Below are 23,630 nucleotides of genomic sequence, written 5' to 3' on the forward strand. Positions count from 1 at the left end.
GGTGAAAGGTCATTAGGAGAGGCAGGAATGTAGATTTGAAGTTACGATCAGATGAGACAGAACCACATTGAATGCTTTACTCTTCCCTCCTTGTATGGGAAGTGGCAGGTATGCTGTAAAATGCCAAATTGGAGTTTCAATGCAAAGTATTAACAAACTCGGTAATCAAGGCTTCAAATGCCGAAATCCTGAACCTTCAGATGTTTTTCAGTGGCTGAATGCAAATTGTAGATTCAAGCTTGTTTAAAATCACTTAGTTTGTGCTGTCTGACCAATTGCAGATATGGAAGCTTTGACACCTCAGAGGCAGAAGAGATTCCAGTAATCGATTCAGTGAGCACAAAGTAAGATTTAATCTTATGTGTGACTTAATTAAGTTTCATCCAAAATACAACAATGTTAAAAAACCTGCTGGCACTTCCTGTAAGATCTATGGAGGGCCTTCCTCCCACAGCAATGCAGCAAACACGAGACAGCAGCAGTCACATTAACAAAGTTGCTTGATTGTATCAAAAATCTACACAGATTTTGTTTGTTTAAAAAGAAAAGTTGTATCAACAGAAAAGATCCAAAAGTGTTCAGTGAAAAATTGCTCATCCATTCACTATTCAGATCTCCATTTGTCGCCAAACATTTAGATAGCTGAGCTCTGAATTAAGGATACAACATGTCGAAGAATTGAGGTTCCTACCTTCTCCCCTCCCCTCAGTCTGCCTGTGGTGTCTTTCAAATCTCCTGTGAAGGTTTTGAAGAAAAACCTACTCGCAGTACATCTGGAGGGTGATCTATTTTATAAAAACAGTTGACCAAGAATGAAATAGAGGCAGAGCTGCAATCTTTTCTTTGCTGTCATTACGGTTGGTATTGCTGAGCTTATACAAAGGAGATCTGCAGGCCAATGTCCACTGTAGGAGTTGAGGAGCTCCAATATTTGTCAGAGAGACAGACATGTGCAGCTCTCAGCTGGTGACTTAATTCATGCCCAGTGCGTCGTTAAGCCGGCTACTTTGCCCACCACTGACAATACAGTATAATGGTGCAGAAGAGAGTTCAGCTTTCCTCCTGAACTCCCCTCCACTTTGCCAAGAATGTCATGTCTCAGGCCAAGGCCAGTTGACTTGGGACATTCAGCCCTGTATGTACAGACAGTATCTGAAGTTCTTCATTGGAAAGTTGGTTGCCCTTCTATATTTGGGCCAGGAGCTCTTTGTTTGAGATATTTTTAGACTTTGCAACAAATATAAAATGTTGAATATATGAATCTGTTACATCCTTCTGTCCCTCTCTCTGTCTTTACAACCACACTCCAGTCTCACGGTCTTATCCTGTAAACTATTGTTCAGGGTTTTGGGGAGACCAATCACCATATTCTGTAGTTGCGTCTTGACCCGTTGTTAGAAAATTAGCTCTCAATGGCACGAAATGCCGACTCAATGTCTTTCAGGTGTATGGAGATAATTTTCTTGTGGATGTGGATGTTTCCTCAAATTTACTTGATAACACTTTTCGGACCATTTGCAGATCACCTGACGGTGCAAACTACAAGGTAGATGGGAAACCATGCTCTCTAAAATCTGTCATGAAAGAGTAAATTTGAATACAATATGTGGTTAAGGTTTGCTTTATTCAGAGCACAAGGAATACAAAGGAAACTACCGATGAGCTAAGAATTACTGGGTACAAGTGTTTGTTTAAAATGACATTCTTCACAACTAATTTCAGCAGCGGAAACAATGCTAACATTCCGAGCTGTGAGGAGCTTGAAAATCCAATTCCTCTAGAGACAGTTGCTGAGATCAGAAAGTAAGTATTGATCCAATGTGTGAGGAAATGATGCTTTAATCAGAATACAACTATGTGAAGGGCAACCTCTGGAGGCCGCCATTTTCAGGAACATTATTTAGAGACTTTCTCCTGAAACTTAGCAGCATCTGTGGTGAGAAAGCAGAGTGGGCATTTTGAGTTGAGGTTCCCATGTTCAGAACTTCGCATCTCTGAAGACGTGTCGCTTGGCTCAACTTGAACTCTGTTTTCTGTCTGTAGATGCTGCAAAACCTGTTGAGTTTCTCCAGCAATGCCTGCTTTTCTTTCAGCTTGTCGGCTTCTGTAGTTTGTTCTTTTACATTAAAGAAACAGTTGGCTGTTGTTCTAATATTTGCTCTGTTCTTAGTGTTGTAAAAAGAAATTTTAGATGGAAGATTGTGGTTCATGCTGCAGGCCTTCTGCTGGAACTGCAACCTGGAGGCCTTGGCCGATTCCAGCGGTGACCAACAAAGAGATCATTGCCGGGTTACTCACCAGTTGACGGTTTGGCTCAGTTTTGACAGCTGCTAGTCCAGTGAAAGGGATGGCAGATCAGCACCTTTCTCAGCCCTACTGTTAATGCTGATTGTCACTGAGGTTGTGTAAGTGGGCACCATCAGGAAAGTGAGGGAGGCAGTCCTTAGATGTCAGGGAGAGCCCAGGTGAAAAAGAGAACTGGCCCATGTCACATAGCTTTGCAATGTGTAGGTGGTAAACTCCCTCCCTGCCATTTTCCTAATCCTCCCACCTCCAATTTAATTGTCAGCGAATGATTGGCCATGCATTAACACACAGTCTTTAATGGAATATTTCTTTTCCAAACATTGGACTGTGCACTGCCAGTAAATATATTGAAAAACTTGACTCTCTAACTCTGTTTGCAGTGTTATTACATGTCCCACCTCCCCGCATCGCCCAAAAAAATCCAGACCATTGTGCTTTGAGAACTTGTGTGAAAGTTGAAATCCCTTCTTCCTTGCAACTCCCCCAGCTCCTCTTCCAGACTCAACTCCTGTCACTTGCAAACCACCTGTTAGAGCTTGGAAGGGAAAAACAAATCTTGATCTATTGTAGTTACATACATCAGAAATGTTGCCTGTTTAACAAATCCAGTTGAATAGGACTTGACAACTTGAGAGGGCTTGTCATCTGAAGAGTGGTTGAGGGTTTTGGTTCAGTTTAGGATGGAGTTTAGAAGGATGGGAGGGAATTTTATTGGCACTTACAGAATACTGAGAGGCCTGGAAGGATTGTACATGGAACAGAGAAGATGTTTCCACTAGGAGGAGAGATTAGGACATGCGGGCACAGTCGCGGAGTGAAGAGGCCAACCTTTAGAACTAAGGTAAGAAAGAATTTCTTCAGACAGGGAGTGGTTAATCTGAGGAAAACATTGCAGGAAGCCGACGTCATTCGGACTGTTTAAGATAGAGAGAGAGATGGGTTCTTGATTAATAAGGGGATCAAGGGTTTCAGAAGAAGGCTGGCGATTGGGCTTCAGAAACATCACAGCCAGAATTGAATGGCAAAGCAGACTGAGGAGGTCGAATGAGCTAATTCTGCCCCTATATCTTATGGTCTTATGGATTTGACACTAAATATTTCATTGGTTCTTTTGTGATGAAGCCACTTCTGGGTGCAAGTGTTTTTTTAAAATGTCTTTAGTTTTTGCCTTATATAGTCAGGAAGGCAAATGCAATGTTGGCATTTATTGTGAAAAGATATGAATCTAAAAACAGGGCTGTACCTCTGAGGCTTTATAAGGCTCTGGTCTGGCCGTACTTGGAGTACTGCGTGCAGACTTGGGCCCATATCTCAGGAAGGATGTACTGTCCCTGGAACGTGTTCAGAGGAGGTTCACGAGAATGGTCCAGGGAATGGAAACCTTAAAATATGAGGAACGGTTGATGACTCTGAGACTCTACTCATTTGGAGTTTAGAAGGATGAGGGGTGATCTAATTGAAACTTTCAGAACACTGAATGGCCTCGACAGAATGGTTGTTGGGAAGATGCTTCCATCGGTAGGAGAGACGAGGCCCCGAGGGCACAGCCTTAGAATGAAGACAAGACCTTTTAAATTGGAGATTTGCAGAAACTTCTTCAGCCAGAGAGTTTTAAGTCTGTGAAATTCACTGCCACAGAATGCTGTGGAGGCCAGGAAATTTAAAACTGAGACAGATAGGTGCCTGATTATCAAGGGGATCAAGGGCTATGGGGAGAAAGCAGGAGAATGGGGTTGAGGAACTTATCAGCCATGACGAAATGGCAGAACAGACTCAATGGGCCGAATGGCCTAATTTCTGCACCTATGTCTTACGGTTTTGTGGTCTTAAATAATTGCAGGTCTAAAACCTTTGACAGCCCAAACTCTGAGAAAGATGAAGAACCAAGTTCACCAAAAGAGACAGCAACAATTTCAAAGTAAGTTTCATCCTTCTGTGCTTCATTCATAATACATAACATGAAAAGAAATTGCTGTGAATATAGTAGCTCTTGAAAGATTATATCGCCGTTCGAGACAATAAAAATCACATTAAAGAAACAGCTTTAATCCCTCCGAGGCCATTGCCAGTAATTAAATCAATGACACATTTCAGCCTTTGATCGATAGAAAACATTCAAAAATGTTCAGTGAAAATTTGATTGGCCCTCAACATCCAGACCTTGGTGGTCTAACTTGCAACAATGCTAAACTGCGAAACCTCCCACCTCCCCTCAAATGCACAAGCCGATGTAACTGGAGTGTCCTACATATTTTCTCTGAAAATTTGGAAAGCAAACCATCTAGTGTAGTCATTCATCTGGACTTTGACCAAATGAGGACTTGAAATACAGAGCATTTTGGGATTCAAAATTTATTTTCAATGTTTACAAGTCATTTGTAGATGCAAATCCTTTCCTTAATTTGTGCTTCATGAGCACTTGCAGCTGCAGATATTTTGGCCGTATAGATTGTCGGGTGGGTGGGAATCAAAGTTTGCCAGGCATCTGTGTAACCATGAGGAAGCAAGTTTGATCAGAAGTACTTTTGATGTGTTTTAATTCTGCAATTTGGAATGCAGCTGTGTGAAAAGGGAATGATGGAGTATCATTGATTTCAAAACTTTTTGTGCAATGTAATGAATGCCACTCCAGACTATGGCAGTCACATTAAAGTGTCTGCTGGACTGCTTTCCTAGAAAATTCATGGTAGAGACATTTGTCTTAAATGATAGCATCACCATTGAAGCATCCAAAACACTTAGATGGGAAATTGTTTTCAGATCAATATTGAGGTTATATTTCTGGACAATGTGGCTCTGGTAAAAATACTAAAGCAATGGGTTAATCTCCTCTACCCCACCTCAGCACTTCTCTGTGTTCCTCCTTCCTGCTTCAGCTGCACCCTCCCCACAAACTTCCTCCAAGTTCATTGAAGTGTCCTTCAAACGTCTGTGACATTTGAAGAAATATGTTATCAATTAAGAATGTGACCTGCTCCCCGTGTCCGAGCCTTGGTATTTCTCCCATACAATATTGCCATTGAATAATTTGCATTTTGAATTATCTAAGTTGGCCATTTGCCATGTGTATCCATGGAGTCAGGCAGAGACCTGGAATTAATCCTGAGTTTATTCTGTCCAGGTCTTTAAGGAAACTCAGAACTGTTAAAAGAGCAGGAAAGAAAAATGATTTTTTTTCAGCAAAACAGCCACTGGTGACTAATCTGACCTTAAGCTTCAGTGAATTTGAGCAATGACAAATTCCTACATCAGTGCTCCGAATCAAACTATGAGTTACAAGCTGTGCTTGTGAGGGTTGAATTGTCAATAGTCTGTAAAGAGCTTGAGTTTCTTTGCCAGAGATGAGGAAGTTAAACTTAAATCCTCTCTTTTGGGATGTTTATTGTCTGTCCCAGTGTAGAGGTTCTTTATTTGACCTCTTTACTCCTCATCTACCCACTGGCTCCCCCTCACAGCCAAAATAAGATAAGAGTGCCAGAAATTAAAAATGTGATCATGTGCACAAGTAAAATGATTTATTTGGTGTTTTGTGACCAGTTGCAGCTGTGAAAATGTTGACATGTCACACTGTGTAGTGGGTGGAAACCTAAGTTTGTCAGAAACTGAAGGAGTAATTGACAAGTAAATTTGATGTGATGACAGATTAAACCTGTTGTTCAGTATTTGGGATCTAATACTGTGAAAGGAAACTGTTGGGATTTGCTGTAGGATTATGTCAGGGTTGCCTCAGGAAGATACCCCAACTGGCAGTGCAGTGAGCACCAATCCAGACAACAGCAATCACATGAAGCAACTGCTTCACTGCTTCTGCAATGTTTGGCTTATTTTAAGAGATGGGATAATGTTGAATTAGCATAAAGCATTCAAAGCTTTTCAATGGTAGACTGAATTTTGCTTGTCTTTCAGTATCAAGTTCTTGCACAGCGCAGGAACGGCTTTCAACAAGGGTGAAATACTGAAGAAATGGTTTTCTCTCCTTATTGCCCTGCTCTGTCTCTTCCAACCCACACCCCAGCACTGCCTCAGTATGAAGGCCTGTGGGCATCCTGTGGAAGTCAAAAGGATCCCTCTCTCAACACTGTGATTTTTTGTTGTTGAATTGGGTTGGATTTAATTCTGGACGTGTTTGCCTGTTCTAAATGACTTAATTTGTCCTCTTTGATCAATTGCAGTTCTGGAAATGTTGACAGTGCAAATGGTGAGGAAAATGGAAGTTGTGTTTCTTCAGGATCCAGCGAAATAATTGCTGAGTAAGTTTAATTGCATGCATGACAAAGTGAATCATTATTCAGAATATGACAAAGCGGTAGGATATAGCTGGGGAGCTAGCAGTTTGTGCAATGTTATACAGCCATCAAATGGTAATAGCCCAGAGACAATGATTTGATGTTTGTACCAGCTCTCAAAGAGGGACTTGCCTACGTTCACTCCTAAGTCCTTTTACTGTGTAATACTGCGAAACCTCTCCTTTCGAAAATTGTAGTTCACTTTTGAAGACCGCAATTGAAGCTGCATCCACCACACTATTCGGCAGAGCTTTCCAGTTCCTGAATAGGCTATTGAAAAAAAAAATTCCTTGTCACCATTGGTTCTTTTTGCTGATCATCTTAAATCAGTGTCCGTTTCTCCTTAAGCCTTCTGTCACAAGGCACCGATTGTTCTTATCCATTCTAACCAAATCCCTTATGATTTTGAACACTTTTAAAATCACTTCTTAGTTTTCTCCAAGAGCAGCCTGAGCTTCTTCAGGCTCTCCACAGGGCTGTCTAGTTTGTCATCTCTGGTAATATTTTTTGGGAATGTTTTGTGCACCCTCTCAAATCCCTTCCTGAAGTGTGGTTGGTAAATACCAGAGTTGAGGGCATATCAGGAGTTTTTTTTATAATGATTAGTCAGAACATATTTGTTTTTCATACAATGCTCCAATTTTTAAAGTTCAGAATCCTGATGATATCTTCAACCTGCACTACCACTTCTATAATTATTGTGCACACACACACACACACACTATCGATCAAATATCAGGCATGGATCATTTCAGGAAGCACCATATCATAAGATATTTATTTTGGCTACAGAAAAGAAGAAGGAACAATCCAGAATAATTTTGATTTGGAGGAGGTCCAACTTCAAAAGGAGCAAGAAGGCGTTTGCAGCAAGTAAATTTCAACACAAGTTTAGGCAAAACTGCAATGAAACAGCAGTCTGTCTTACAGCAGGAGGTTGTTTAGTGACAATCTCAGAGTGTTCCCACAAGCAGGAGAGAGTGGCAAATGGTACAAATGATGAGGATTATTGATGACCCCAATGTGTGCAGAGTTAAATATAGGTACTTCAGAAGGGAAGTGTAGAAGGAAAGGAGACTGGCAAACATTTTCAGGTGCCTTGCAGCATTCAGTAATCTCTTGCTAAATGTGGATTTGCATGCATAAGAGATTTAAAGGACCCACAAAATATTGTGCCATATTAGTGCAGTCAGAATGATTTCACGGGCAATACACAACTGTTCTAATTTTCAAAATGAAAAGAAAAGAGATGTGGAAATCCAGTGTGTGACGTTCATTCTGCTTCCCCGACATTTACATTAGATTTTATTTTCTCGAAGATGAACTTGTAACTACTTTGGGCTCTCCCATTTCCTGCAGGAATCCTTGACAACATCCTGTGATGAACTTGTTTGCTTACAACAAGGCAAAGCAGTCCTTCAGTTCTCCTGTTTTGTGCCCCTATCCCCTTCCAATATACCTGATTCCAAATGGTGGCACAAATCATGATTAAGCACCCCGCTAGTGGTTTGGGACAATAGTGAATAAAACATACTCACAAAACATAATACAGAGACAGGTGGCAAAGTATTTTTGATTAATTTTTCGCAGTAATGAAGTGATTTTGACCCAGTACAACACAAAGTTTAATAAGTGCAGTGAATGTGTTAGGACAATGACTAGACCTTGAGATTAAGGATAAAATGTAACGTTGACTTCCTTCAATGCTTTTTATGTAGTTTGGAGCTTCCTGAAACAATGTTTGGGATGTCTAAGTTTCTGCATGTAGTGAATGGAAGAGTGCTATTTTAATTGAAAAAAATCTATCAATTTCTGTAAGTCTGTGTTGGGCATAACAATAAAAGTTTGGAAGCTGAATGCAGTATGAGGAGCCTTTTTGCAAAACTGAAATGTTGGTCAAATGAATGTCTGTTTACCACTGAAATATGCAGGAGTACCGCAATTCTGTAATAATGGGTTGCATATTTTTCAAATGACATCAGTGATGGTTTCTCTTGTCACCTCAGTTTTTTTTAATACATTAGTTTTCCGAATGTTGGTGCGTATTTAACAGTTTATGCAATTCACAAATGGTTTTTTGGGGTAACTGATCAAAACTCAGTTCAGAGACAAAGCGATTCTCACCACTGCTGACCTTCAATTGATGTGCCTCTGACATTATAGGGACACCCCGGGGATGAAAAGTTTCACAAATGTGCTATGCTTATAAAATTTGAGAAGATCAGCAAATAACCAGAGGTGATTAGATTTTTCTTCAAAGCAGTAAGCTAATGAGCTGGCTTGCATGAACCCAATGGATTGCAGAAATGATCCAGCTGGTCCTTTCAAAAGTGAATTTGGGTTTCTCTTTTTGCCTGTGGCCAAAATATTCTCTTTCTTTGCCCAAGTAAATAAATGTTCCAGCAGAATAATTCCAGCAGTAAGCTTTTGAGTTTTAAAGAAAAAGATGACCCATACTTGCCCTCGAATTTTAAACATGACAGCTCACTCATGTGTCTCAGATCATCTCTCAGAGGTTCAATAGTGCAGAAAGATTCTTCGCAGGTTATTACTTTCTTATTTGCTTTTGTGTTGTGCCTGTAGTCATCTTAGATGATGGTATTCTTTTAAAGGTCAAGCGAAAAATTTGTAAAATGAAGGAATCTCAGCAAAATGTGGTTTGTTGAAATTTGAGGAGGTTGGCTCTCATTAAGCTCTGAGATAGTTCTGGTTAAGACAATCATCTGTTATATTTACTATCTCCTCCTTTCACAGTGTAACTGTGTATTACTTTGGCTGCTTAGATCACTGACTTGTCTATTGTCTTTTGGTAAATGTTTCCATTTGCAGGGAGATCCTTGCGAGATTTTAAAAAGTCAACAACAAAATGGCTTCCATGCCATTCGAAAGTTCAAATCCATTTTACTAATTGGACAGATGTTGTGTTTAAGATTCGTGTTTGAGTCAACCATTTGAATTCGGCTAAAAGATCATCATAATTCAATGGATGCTAATAGTATCCATTCACCTTACACACATCCTACCTTTCAAGATTTTCCTATATCCGTCGTGAAAGGGAGAAACAGGCTGACTAGATACTACAGTTATTTTAGTTTTCTGTAATTAGATCCAAGGAATTCATCCCTTTTTGCATGAATGTTCTCATTTACTTAGGTGTTTATTTGAGACAGAGAATTAACTGGAGCTCAAAATTGTTCGGATCACATAATTTCAATATAATTTTAATAATCTGTTTCTGGCCAAGTTTTCGAAGTATTGACGAACAGTCGATGACTTACGAAGGAATGAATTTATGGCTGACAGATGTGCTGAAGAGACAAAGATGCATTAAAAAATTAACCTCAGAGGACATTAGAGTACTGCAGAGAAAGAGAAGTTGAGCAAGTAGTCAAAGATCTGACAAAGACAGTTGTACATGGGTAAATTTGAAGTCCATTTTGGCAGGAAGCATAGCAGTTTTTTTTTGTTGAAGGAGATTGCATAGCTCTGAGATCCAGTGGATTCTGGGTATCCTCGTGCATGAATCACAAATTGCTTATGTACAGATACATTAAGTAATTAGGAAAGCAAATAAATGTTTTCATTTTATCATGAAGGAACTTAAACACAAAATTAGGGATCACTGGTGAGCCCATATCTTGAATGTTTTTGTTTGTGGTGGCCAGCCTTATTTAAGGATGGAAGTAAATATATGAGAGGCAGTTCACAACAGGTTTCCCAGAATAATACCGAGACTAAGTGACTTGCCTCACAAGGAAATTTTGTACAGACAAGGCTTGCATCAGTCGGTGTTTAGGGCAGGAGGCGCAATGTGATTGAAAGAAAAAAACCTGAGCATTTGTACAGGGTAGATATGCAGACGGTGTTTCCCCTTACAGAAGAGACTAGAATGAAGGGCGAGTGTCTAAAATTCAGTGGTTGTCAACTTAAAACAGTGGTTTTTAAAAATATCTCAAAATGTGGGTATTCTTTTAAGTTTTCTTCCTGAAAAGATGGTAAAAGCAGAGCGCTGGAATACTGTAAATGCAAAGATAAATAGATACTTGTTGAGAGCAAGGGAGTGAAAGGTCACTCAGATAGGAAGGAATGTAGATTTGAAGTTACGATCAGATGAGACAGAACCACATTGAATGTTTTACTCTTCTCTGTTGTATGGGATGTGGCAGGTATGCTGTAAAATGCCAAATTGAAGTTTCAATGTAATGTTTTAACAAACTCGGTAATCAAGGCTTCAAATGCCGAAATCCCAAACCTTCAGATGTTTTTCAGTGGTTGAATGCAAATTGTAGATTCAAGCTTGTTTAAAATCACTGAGTTTGTGCTGTCTGACCAATTGCAGATATGGAAGCTTTGACACTTCAGAGGCAGAAGAGATTCCAGTAATCGATTCAGTGAGCACAAAGTAAGCTTTAGTCCAATGTGTGACTTAATTAAGTTTCATCCAAAATACAACAATGTTAAAAAAACTGTTGGCACTTCCGGTAAGATCTGTGGAGGGCCTTCCTCCCACAGCAATGCAGCAAACACTAGACAGCAGCAGTCACATGAACAAAGTTGCTTGATTGTATCAAAAATCTACACAGATTTTGTTTGTTTAAAAAGAAAAGCTGTGTCAACAGAAAAGATCCAAAAGTGTTCAGTGAAAAAAATTGCTCATCCATTCACTATTCAGATCTTCATTTGTCGCCAAACATTTAGATCGCTGAACTCTGAATTAAGGATACAACATGTTGAAGAATTGAGGTTCCTACCTCATCCCCTCCCCTCAGTCTGCCTGTGGTGTCTTTCAAATCTCCTGTGAAGGTTTTGAAGAAAAACCTCCTGCTGTCCATGAACACACTAAATCTGAAGGGTGATCTTTTTTTCATAAAAACAGTTGACAAAAGGATGAAACAGAGGCAGAGCTGCAATCTTTTCTTAGCTGTCATTACAAGTGTCATTGCCGAGCTTATACAAAAGAGATTTGCAGGCCAATGTCCACTGCGGGAGTTGAGGAACTCTAATATTTACCAGACAGACAGACAGACACAAGTGGCTGTCAGCTGGTGACGTGATTCATGCCCAGTGAGTCATTAAACCAGCTACTTTGCCCACCTCTGACAATACAGTATAATGGTACAGAAGAGAGTTCAGCTTTCCTCCTGAATTCCCCTCCACTTTGCCAAGAATGTCATGTCTCAGGCCAAGGCCAGTTGACTTGGGACGTTCAGCCCTGTATGTAGAGACGCTGTCTGAAGTTCTTCACTGGAAAGTTGGTTGCCTTTCTATATTTGGGCCTGGAGCTCCTTGTTTGAGATATTCTTAGACTTTGCAACAAATATAAAATGTTTCAGAAATGGATTTGTTGCATCCTTCTCCCTCTCTCTCTCTCTCTCTTTACTTCCACACTCCAGTCTCATGGTCTTATCTTGCAAACTACCGTTGAGGGTTTCGGGGAGACCAATCGTCATATCCTCCCACCCACCCTCCTGCAAAAATTCCATTCCCTATTCCCAATTCCTCCGCCTCCGCCGCATCTGCTCCCACAATGAGGCATTCCACTCCCTCACATCCCAGATGTCCAAGTTCTTCAAGGACCGCAACTTTCCCCCCACCGTGATCGAGAACGCCCTTGAACGCGTCTCCTGTATTTCCCGCAACACATCCCTCACACCCCGCCCCCGCCATAACCGCCCTAAGAGGATCCCCCTCGTTCTCACACACCACCCTACCAACCTCCGGATACAACGCATCATCCTCCGACACTTTTGCCATTTACAATCCGACCCCACCACCCAAGGCATTTTTCCATCCCTACCCCTGTCTGCTTTCCGGAGAGACCACTCTCTCCGTGACTCCCTTGTTCACTCCACACTGCCCTCCAACCCCATCACACCCGGCACCTTCCCCTGCAACCGCAGGAAATGCTACACTTGCCCCAACACCTCCTCCCTCACCCCTATCCCAGGCCCCAAGATGACATTCCACATTAAGCAGAGGTTCACCTGCACATCTGCCAATGTGGTATACTGCATCCACTGTACCCGGTGTGGCTTCCTCTACATTGGGGAAACCAAACGGAGGCTTGGAGACCGCTTTGCAGAACACCTCCTCTCAGTTGGCAACAAACAACTGCACCTCCCAGTCGCAAACCATTTCCACTCCCCCTCCCATTCTCTAGATGACATGTCCATCATGGGCCTCCTGCACTGCCACAATGATGCCACCCGAAGGTTGCAGGAACAGCAACTCATATTCCGCCTGGGAACCCTGCAGCCATATGGTATCAATGTGGACTTCACCAGTTTCAAAATCTCCCCTTCCCCTACTGCATCCCTCAACCAGCCCAGTTCGTCCCCTCCCCCCACTGCACCACACAACCAGCCCAGCTCTTCCCCCCCACCCACTGCATCCCAAAACCAGTCCAACCTGTCTCTGCCTCCCTAACCGGTTCTTCCTCTCACCCATCCCTTCCTCCCACCCCAAGCCGCATCCCCATCTACCTACTAACCTCATCCCACCTCCTTGACCTGTCCGTCTTCCCTGGACTGAGCTATCCCCTCCCTACCTCCCCACCTATACTCTCTCCACCTTTCTTCTTTACTCTCCATCTTCGGTCCGCCTCCCCTTCTCTCCCTATTTATTCCAGTTCCCTCGCCCCATTCCCCCTCTCTGATGAAGGGTCTAGTCCCAAAGTGTCAGCTTTTGTGCTCCTGAGATGCTGCTTGGCCTGCTGTGTTCATCCAGCCTCACATTTTATTATCTTGGAATTCTCCAGCATCTGCAGTTCCCATTATCTCTGTCATATTCTGTAGTTGCGTCTTGACCTGCTGCTACAAAATTAGCTGTCAGTGGCACAAAATGCCGACTCAATGTCTTTCAGGTGTGTGGAGATAATTTTTTTGTGGATGTGGATGTTTGCTCAAATTTACTTGATAACACTTTTAGGACCATTTGCAGATCGCCTGAAAGTGCAGACTACAAGGTAGATGGGAAACCTTGCACTCTAAAATCTGTCATGAAAGAGTAAATTTGAATACAATATGTGGTTAAGGTTTGCTTTATTCAGAGTACAAGGAATACAAAGGAAACTGCCGATGAGCTAAGAATTACTGGGTACAAGTGTTTGTTTAAAATGACATTTTTCACAACTAATTTCAGCAACGGGAACAATGCTAACATTCTGAGCTGTGAGGAGCTTGAAAATCCAAATCCTCCAAAGACATTTGCTGAGATCAGAAAGTAAGTATTGATCCAATGTGTGAGGAAATGATGCTTTAATCAGAATACAACTATGTGAAGGGCAACTGCTGGAGGTCTGGCATTTTCAGGAGCATTACGTAGAGGCTGTCTCCCGAAACTGAGCAGCATCTGTGGAGAGAAAGCAGAGTGGACGCTTTGAGTTGAGGTTCCCCTGTTCCGAACTTCACATCTCTGAAGAAGTGTCACCTGGCTTCACTTGAACTCAGTTTTCTGTCTGTAGATGCTGCAAAACCTGTAGAGTTTCTCCTGAAACGTTTGCTTTTCTTTCAGATTGTCTGCGTCCGTAGTTTTTTTTTACATTAAAGAAACAGTTGGCTGTTCTAATATTTGCTCTGTTCTTAGTGTTGTAAAAAGAAATTTTAGATGGAAGCTTGTGGTTCATGCTGCAGGCCTTCTGCTGGATCTGAAACCTGGAGGCCTTGGCCGATTCCAGCGGTGACCAATACAGAGATTGCTGCCGGCATTACTCACCAGTTGACGGTTTGGCTCAGTTTTGACAGCTGCTGGTCCAGAGAAAGGGATGGCAGATCAGCATCTTTCTCAGCCCAACTGTTAATGCTGATTGTCACTGAGGTTGTGTAGGTGGGCGCCGTCAGGGAAATGAGGGAGGCAGACCTTAGAAGTCAAGGAGAGTCCAGGTGTCAAAGAGAACTGACCCATGTCAACATAGCTTTGCAATGTGTCGGTGGTAAACTCCCTCCATGCCATTATCCTAATCCTCCCGCCTCCAATTTAATTGCCAGTGAATAATTGGGCATGCATTACACACGGTCTTTATTGGAATGTTTCTTTTCCAAACATTGGACTATGCAATGCAGGTAAACGTATTGAACAACTTGACTCTCTAACTCTCTGCTTTCCAGTGTTATTACATGCCCCACCTCCCCCATTGCCCAAAAATAAACAGACCATGGTGTTCTGAAAACTTGTGTGAAAGGTGAAATTCCTTCTTCCTTGCAGCTTCCCCCCAGCTACTCTTCCAGACTCAGTCACAATCACTTGTATAACCACCAGTTAAAGCTTGGAGGGGGAAAAACAAATCTCGATCTATTGTAGTTACATACATCAGAAATGTTGCCTGTTTAACAAATCCAGTTGAGAAGTACTTGAAAACTTGGGAGGGCCTGTCATTTGAAGAGTGGTTGAGGGTTTTGGTTCTGTACAGGATGGAGTTTAGAAGGATGGGATGGAATTTCATTTAAACTTACAGCATACTGAGAGGCCTGGAAGGATTGCACGTGGAACGGAGAAGATGTTTCCAATGTAGAGTAGGAGAGATTAGGACATGCGGGCACAGTCGTGGAGTGAAGAGACCAACCATTAGAACTCAGGTCAGAAAGAATTTCTTCAGTCAAGGAGTGGCTAATCTGAGGAAAATATTGCAGAAAGCCATCGAGGCCAAGTCATTAGGTCTATTCAAGAAAGAGAGAGAGAAGGGTTCTTGATTAATAAGAGGATCAAGGTTTCGATAAGAAGGCTGGAAATTGGGCTTGAGAAAGAGCTCAGCCAGAATCGAATGGCAAAACAGACTCAGTGGGCCAAATGAGCTATTTCTGCCCCCCTATCTTATGGTCTTATGGATTCCACATGAAATTTTTCAATGTTCATTTTGTAAGGAAGCCATTTCTGGGTGCAAGTGCTTGTTTACAATGTCTTTAATTTTTGCCTTATATAGTCAGGAAGGCAAATGCAATGTTGGCATTTATTTTGAAAGGACTTGAATGTAACAGCAGGGCTGTACCTCTGAGGCTTTATCATGCTCTGGTCAGGCCATATTTGGAGTACTGCGTACAGACTGGAGCCCCATATCTCAGGAAGTATGCACTGTCCCTGGAACGGGTTCAGAGGAGGTTCATGAGAATGGTCCAGGGAATGGAAAGCTTAAAAGATGAGGAATGTTTGAGGACTCTGAGACTACACTCATTGGAGATTAGATGGATGAGGGGTGATCTAATTGAAACTTTTAGAATACTGAATGGCCTGGACAGAGTGGATGTTGGGAAGATGCTTTCATTGGTAGTAGAGACTAGGACCCGAGGGCCCACTTTTAGAATAAAGAGGAGATCTTTTCAATTGGAGATTTGGAGAAACTTCTTCAGCCAGAGAGTGTTGAATCTGTGAAATTCACTGCCACAGAAGGCTGTGGGGGCCAGGTCATTGAGTACATTTAAAACAGAGACAGATTATCAAGGAGATTAAGGGTTATGGGGAGAAAGCAGGAGAATGGTGTTGAGGAACTTATCACCCATGACTGAATGGCAGAACTGACTCAATGGGCCGAATGGCCTAATTTCTGCTCCTCTGTCTTATGGTCTTATGGTCTTAACTAATTGCAGGTCCAAAACCTTTGATGGCCCAAACTCTGAGAAAGATGAAGAACCAAGTTCACCGAAAGCGACTGCAGACATTTCAAAGTAAGTTTCATCCTTCTGTGCTTCATTCGTAATACATAACATGAAAATAAATTGCTGTGAATATAGTAGCTCTTGAGAGATTATGTCACCATTCGAGACGATAAAAATCACATTAAAGAAACAGCTTTAATCCCTCCGAGGCCATTGCCAGTAATTAAATCAATGACACATTTCAGCCTTTGATCCATAGAAAACATTTTAAAATGTTCAGTGAAAATTTGATTGGCCCTCAACATCCAGACCTTGTGGTCTAACTTGCAACAATGCTAAACTGTGAAACCTCCCACCTCCCGTCAAATGCACCAGCCTATGTAACTGGAGTGTCCTACATATTTTCTCTGAAAATTTGGAAAGCAAACCATCTAGTGTAGTCATTCATGTGGACTTTGACCTAATGGGGACTTGAAATACTGAGCATTTTGGGAATCAAAATTTATTTTCAATGTTTACAAGTCATTTGTAGATGCAAATCCTTTTCTTAATTTGTGCTTCATGTGCACTTACAGCTGCAGATATTTTGGCTGTATAGATTGTCGGGTGGGTGGGTATCAAAGTTTGCCAGGCATCTGTGTAACCATGAGGAAGCAAGGTTGATCGGAAATAATTTTGATATGTTTTCATGATGCTTCATTTGGAATGCAGCAGTGTGAAAAAGGAATGATGGAGAATCATTGATTTCTTCAAAATTTTTAGTGCAATGTGATGAATGCCACTCCAGACAATAGCACTCACATTAAAGTGTCTGCTGGGCTGCCTCCCTAGAAAATTTATAACAGAGACTGTTGTCTGAAATGATAGCATCACCATTGAAGCATCTAAAACACATAAATGGGAAATTGTTTTCAGATCAATATTGAGGTTATATTTCTGGACAATGTGGCTCTGGTAAAATTGCTAAAGAAATGGGTTAATCTCCTCTACCCCAACCTCAGCACTTCTCTGTGTTCCTCCTTCCTGCTCAGGTACACCCTCCCCACAAACTTCCTCCAAGTTCATTGAAGTGTCCTCCAAACGTCTGTGACATTTGAAGAAATATTTCTACAATTAAGAATGTGACCTGCTCCCCGTGTCCGAGCTTTGGTATTTCTCCCATACAATATTGCCATTGAATAATTTGCATTTTTAATTATCAAAGTTGGCCATCTGCAATTTGTATCCATTGAGTCAGGCGCTTTCCGAAGTCAGAGACCTGGAATTAATCCTGAGTTTATTCTGTCCAGGTCTTTAAGGAAACTCAGAACTGTTAAAGGAGCAGGAAAGAAAAATGATTTTTTTTTCAGCAAAACAGCCACTGGTGACTAATCTGACCTTAAGCTTCAGTGAATTTGAGCAATGACAAATTCCTACATCAGTGCTCCGAATCAAACTATGAGTTACAAGCTGTGCTTGTGAGGGTTGAATTGTCAATATTCTGTAAAGGGCTTGAGTTTCTTTGTCAGAGATGAGGAAGTTAAACTTAAATCCTCTCTTTTGGGATGTTTATTGTCTGTCCCAGTGCAGAGGTTCTTTATTTGACATCTTTACACCCCATCTACCCACTGGCTCCCCCTCACAGCCAAAAATCCCAATGTTGATAAGAGTGCCAGTAATTAAAAATGTGATCACATGCACAAGTAAAATGATTTATTTGGTGTTTTGTGACCTGTTGCAGCTGTGAAAATGTTGACATGTCACACTGTGTAGTGGGTGGAAACCTAAGTTTGTGAGAAACTGAAGGAGTAATTGACAAGTAAATTTGATGTGATGACAGATTAAACCTGTTGTTCAGTATTTGGGATCTAATACTGTGAAAGCAAACTGTTGGGATTTGCTGTAGGATTATGTCAGGGTTGCCTCAGTAAGATACCCCAATTGGCAGTGCAGTGAGCACCAAGCCAGAGAATAGCAATCACATGAAGCAACTGCTTCACTGCTTCTACAATGTTTGGCTTATTTTGGGAGGTGAGATAATGTTGAATTAGCAGAAAGCTTTCAAAGCTTTTCGATGGTAGGCTGAATTTTGCTTGTCTTTCAGTATCAAGTTCTTCCACAGCGCAGGAACGGCTTTCAACAAGGGTGAATTTCTGAAGAAATGGTTTTCTCTCCTTATTGCCCTGCTCTGTCTCTTCCAACCCCCACCCCAGCACTGCCTCAGTATGAAGGCCTGTGGGCATCCTGTGGAAGTCAAAAGAACCCCTCTCTCAAGACTGTGATTTTTTGTTGTTGGATTTAATTCTGGACGAGTTTGCCTGTTCTGAATGACTTAATTTGTCCTCTTTGATCAATTGCAGTTCTGGAAATGTTGACAGTGCAAATGGTGAGGAAAATGGAAGTTGTGGTTCTTCAGGATCCAGCGAAATAATTGCTCAGTAAGTTTAATTGCATGCATGACAAAGTGAATCATTATTCAAAATATGACAAAGCGGTAGGAAATAGCTGGGGAGCTAGCAGTTTGTGCAATGTTACACAGCCATCAAATGGTAATAGCCCAGAGACAATGATTTGATGTTTGTACCAGCTCTCAAAGAGGGACTTGCCGACGTTCAGTCCGAAGTCCTTTAACTGTGTAACACTGCGAAAGCTCTCCTTTAGAAAATTGTCGTTCACTTTTCAAGACCTCAATTGAAGCTGCATCCACCATACTATTAGGCAGAGCTTCCAGTTTCTAATGATGCTATTTTAAAAAAAATCCTTGTCACCATTGGTTCTTTTTGCTGATCATCTTAAATCAGTGTCCTTTTCTTCTTGAGCCTTCTGTCACAAGGAACCGATTGTTCTTATCCATTCTAACCAAATCCCTTATGATTTTGAACACTTTTAAAATCACTTCTTAGTCTTCTCCAAGAGCAGCCCAAGCTCCTTCAGCCTCTCCACAGGGCTGTCTAGTTTGTCATCTATGGTAATATTTTTTGTGAATGTTTTGTGCACCCTCTCAAATCCCTTCCTGAAGTGTGGTTGGTAAATACCAGAGTTGAGGGGAAATCAGGAGGTTTTTGTTTAATCATGATTAGTCAGAACATATTTGTTTTTCATACAATGCTCCAATTTTTAAAGTTCAGAATCCTGATGATATCTTCAACCTGCACTACCACTTCTATAATTATTGTGCACACACACACACACACACTATCGATCAAATATCAGACATGGATCATTTCAGGAAGCACCATATCATAAGATATTTATTTTGGCTACAGAAAAGAGGAAGGAACAATCCAGAATAATTTTGATTTGGAGGAGGTCCAACTTCAAAAGGAGCAAGAAAGTGTTTGCAGCAAGTAAGTTTGAACACAAGTTTAGGCAAAACTGCAATGAAACAATAGTCTGTCTTACAGCAGGAGGTTGTTTAGTGACAGTGTCAGAATGTTTCCACAAGCAGGAAATAGTGTCAAATGGTACAAATGATGAGGGTTATTGATGACCCCAATGTGTACCGAGTTAATTATAAGTAGTTCAGAAGGGAAGTGTTGAACTAAATGATGCTGGCAGCTAATGTTAACAGGGAATCCGAATGTCGTCCTCCATTGTGAGCAGTGAAAGGGTCGCAAAAGTGGGGCTAATGGTCATAAATCACTGTTTAATCTTCACAGAGGTAAGGGCCTGGCTGCGATACTATTCAGAAGAAGTTGATGCCCAATTCACGATGAAAAGTAAATAGTTGAGACAAGGATGAGCTGAGGTTGGACAGCATTTTAGAAATGTGAACATTAAACAACTGCAGATGCTGGAAAACTGAAACGAAAATGGAAATTGCTGGAAAAGCTAAGCAGGTCTGGCAGCATCTGTGGCGAGAAAGCAGAGTTAACATTTTTGAGTAATTTGAACCACTGAGCTTTTACAGCAATTTCTGCTTTGATTAGAACGGCTGGTTGTCCCTGGTGTTGGTAACTCAGAAGGAAGTGAATTGTAGACAACTGAGGATACTGAGAAAGAAAAAAATAGCTTGAGGCTGCAGTGGCACTTTGCACAACAACCTAATCCTGTTTGAATACAGGGGGTGGTATCAGAGGACTGGAGGATTACAACATGTACTATGTTTATGTTCAAAAGTGTGTGGATAAATCCAGCAACTAGATTCATCTTATTGGTGGGACAGCATCACAGGAACTGTAATCCCAGTCTCAAGCAAGAATACTTGGGGAGCATATGGGCTAACATTTTATGCTGACTCAGAAATCTTCACCATCTGGTGTGTAACCTGTTTAATAAAACCATCTGATGGAGGCTTGTAATTCTGAATCTTCAATTTTCATGGGTATTTTACTGGATTTAACTGAAGATGAAAGGGTTTGCTTGAGGTGTTTTAAATTGTTCTTCATGTTCATTTGCAGCTGTGAAAGCATTGAGTCTGAACACTGTCCGAATTCTGATGAAATTCAGAATTTAAGTTCACCAGAAAAGGGAGCGACAGTCAAGAAGTGAGTTTGATCCAAAATGTGACCATGTTATGCTTCATTTGCAATACAGTAGTGTATAAAGGGAATGGCTGGAGAGCTGGTGGCCATAGGTTGGATAATCAGAAATCTCTTCATGAAGGCAGAGATGTTTCCATGCTGTATGACTCTGTAACACATACCACAGAAACAAAAACACGGATATCATTCCAGATCATGGCACATTGATGAAGAAACAGCTTCTGAGTTCTTTGCCTATTCTCTCCCTAATTCTGAGGAACAAGCAATACAAAGCACAAGCAGCAGTTGCGTGTGAAGGTGTTGAGTTTATCTCAGACTGAAATTTCTGGACTAGTAGCAAATGTAAGCTATTGAAGAAGTGGCTTCACTCCTTGCACCTGCTCCTTTCCCCTGTTACCACCAGCCGCCACCACTGCTGGTGAGCTGCTTTGGCCCTCAAGGGCATTTCTGGTAAACTTCCTGAGGAAATTTAAAGAACGTATTCACTATTTTATGCAGTTTTACATTTAGAGTGTGACCTTGTTTCATAAAGTTAGCTGATCACAGTTTGGGATGCTGAATTTTGAGACTTCATTTTTTTATTTTACGTCTGGCAACCAATTGTAGACCTAAACACCATTTCAATTTGCTTTTTCTTTTGTGGTTTATGATCAATTGCAGAAGCATAGACTTCAACAGATCAAGCTTTCTGGAAGAATATAATTTCAGTCCTGCAGAAAAGGAAACACTAATGAAAATGTAAGTTTGATTTGACATGTAGTGAAATTGTATTTTCAATGTGAAATTTAAGAATGTGAGAAGAATTGCTGGAGAGCCAGAAAGACCTGTAAAATAATGTAGAGCCTTTGTCATGAAGATATAAGGCACCCAGAACAGGATGGCAAACGGCACTCCAACCCATAACAATCACATTCAAGAAGCTAAATAATAACTGAAAGAATCACGGACACTGCAACTCAGGGACAAAAACAAAGTTGTTGGAAAAGCTCAGCATTTCTGGCAACATCTGTGAAGGTAAGAACGGAGTTAATGTTTCAGGTCTGTGTGACCCTTCCAGTTCAGAGGGAGGGTCGCTGGACCCAAAATATTAACTCTGTTTTTGCATTAAAGAAGCTGCTTGCCTTGCATGTCCAATGATTGCATTATTCCTAGAGATTGGCTTGTTAATATTTTTCAGTGTAAATCATCCAAAATTCTTTGTCTTTTGGAATTGTTTGTCGTACATTATCACGCTTTTGGGGTTGTTTATCTCAGATTGTCATTAGTCTAGTTTGTGATAATGATGCATTATTGCAGGAATGGTTTTCCTCTTCACACCACTTTATTAGAAGTTATCCTGCAAACTTCCTGTGAATAGTTGAAACCAAATGATACCGCTATCTAGAGCAGTCAGATACTTGGCAAGTGGTTTGTTTGTGGTGTCCTGACTTTGGTAGCCCTCCGACTCCATGCTGCTGTTGTACGTTTTGCACATAATCGATCTTGAATTAATACTTCCTGAATCTATGAAATCCAAATAATCTCGTGAAATCATTTTTCATGTTTGAAGTTTGTCAACGAAGTGCTTTCAAAGATATTTGACTGTAGAAAGCATCGCACAAATGCATCTCTAGCTGGAATTCTAGTTGTTTTTGAGCTATACCAGATTGCTGAGGTTGTTTTACTGCTCTGAATAAGATTAGATTACCTACAGTGTGTAAACAGGCCCTTCGGCCCAACAGGTCCACACTGTCCCTTGAAGCATCCCACTCAGACCCATTCCCCGAACACGAAGGGCAATTTAGCACACGGCTGATCCACCCAGCCTGCACATCTTTGGACTGTGGGAGGAAACTGGATCACTTGGAGGAAACTCACTCAGACATGGGGAGAATGTGCAAACTCCTCACAGACAGTCGCCCAAGGCTGGAATCAAACCCGGGACCTGTGAGGTGGCAGTGCTAACCACTGAGCCACCATGCTGCCCTGCATGACACTTTGGCAGCATGGGATTAAAGATGGGATTATTCTGGTTTGTCTGGCCGTTCGATTAAACTCTGTGTTTTTTGATTAAGACAAAAGAACACTTATCCAATAGATTTGAGTGCTGGACTGGACTTGGGGACTTTAAAGTTTGAAATTCTTATCTTTATATATACAGTGATTTATTTTCTTTTGTGCATGGTTTGTTTATTCATTTATTTTGTTTTCTTGAGTTGATATTGTTTGTCATTTTTATAATCAAGAAAGCCAATGCCTGAAGGGCCCAGCACAGATAAATTACTTGTGAGCAAATACAAAGGCAAATTTTTGCAGTATTGCATTGAGAAAAATGGTCAATTTGAGGGAGTGAGGATTTTCAGGGAATATTTTTACTTCAGATGCAATAGCAAGCGTTCACAACTGGGCTGCACTGAAGTTTGAAAGAAAGCTCAAACAATTTATGAAAAATGCAGCAAAGGAAAAATCCCTCTTGTTAATCAAACAAATAGGACACAGTTGGCCAGGCAGCATCAGAGGAGCAGGAAAACTGATGTTTCGGGTCTGGGCCCTCCACCAGAAATTTTCTGAAGAATGGTCCAGACCTGAAATGCCAGCTTTCCTGAGCCCCTAGCCTGCTAGCCTGCTGTGTTCATCCAGTTCCACACCTTGTTATCTCAGACTCCAGCATCAGCAGTACCTACTAACTCAGAACACAGTTGGGATGCCTTGTGCATTGCTATTCACTCTAACCCACCCAGTTGGCTTTTTGGGTAAATGAAACAAAGTTTTAGAAATCTAAGCCACAGGGCTTGGTGGTTATCTGGACATTTTTCTCCAACACCTAGCTATTCATGTCTGGATGAACACAGCTAATTGTGGATACCAAATTGGTCCTGATTAATTTCACAATATTCCTGTACTAATGTCTCAAGAGACATATAGGGATGAAGTGTATGAAGGAACCTAAATTATCCTGATCCCCGATTGAGGACAGTGTAATCCTCATGAAAGTAATGTGCTGGTTT

The 23,630-nt window shown here is 41.3% G+C and overlaps 1 protein-coding gene across 1 annotated transcript in view; it reads left to right on the forward strand.

Moving 5' to 3' along the window:
* LOC132208671 (ral guanine nucleotide dissociation stimulator-like 1) overlaps window positions 1–23,630 on the forward strand; it is a 60,023-nt gene that overhangs the window by 17,798 nt on the left and 18,595 nt on the right. The window contains exons 8-12 of the mRNA XM_059644095.1: window positions 282–344; window positions 4,148–4,225; window positions 6,480–6,557; window positions 20,560–20,646; window positions 21,304–21,381. Of these exons, the coding sequence (XP_059500078.1) occupies window positions 282–344; window positions 4,148–4,225; window positions 6,480–6,557; window positions 20,560–20,646; window positions 21,304–21,381 (384 nt within the window). The remainder of the gene's footprint in view (window positions 1–281; window positions 345–4,147; window positions 4,226–6,479; window positions 6,558–20,559; window positions 20,647–21,303; window positions 21,382–23,630) is intronic.

The sequence above is a fragment of the Stegostoma tigrinum genome, unplaced genomic scaffold (assembly GCF_030684315.1).
Source record: "Stegostoma tigrinum isolate sSteTig4 unplaced genomic scaffold, sSteTig4.hap1 scaffold_50, whole genome shotgun sequence".
Lineage (NCBI taxonomy): Eukaryota > Metazoa > Chordata > Chondrichthyes > Orectolobiformes > Stegostomatidae > Stegostoma > Stegostoma tigrinum.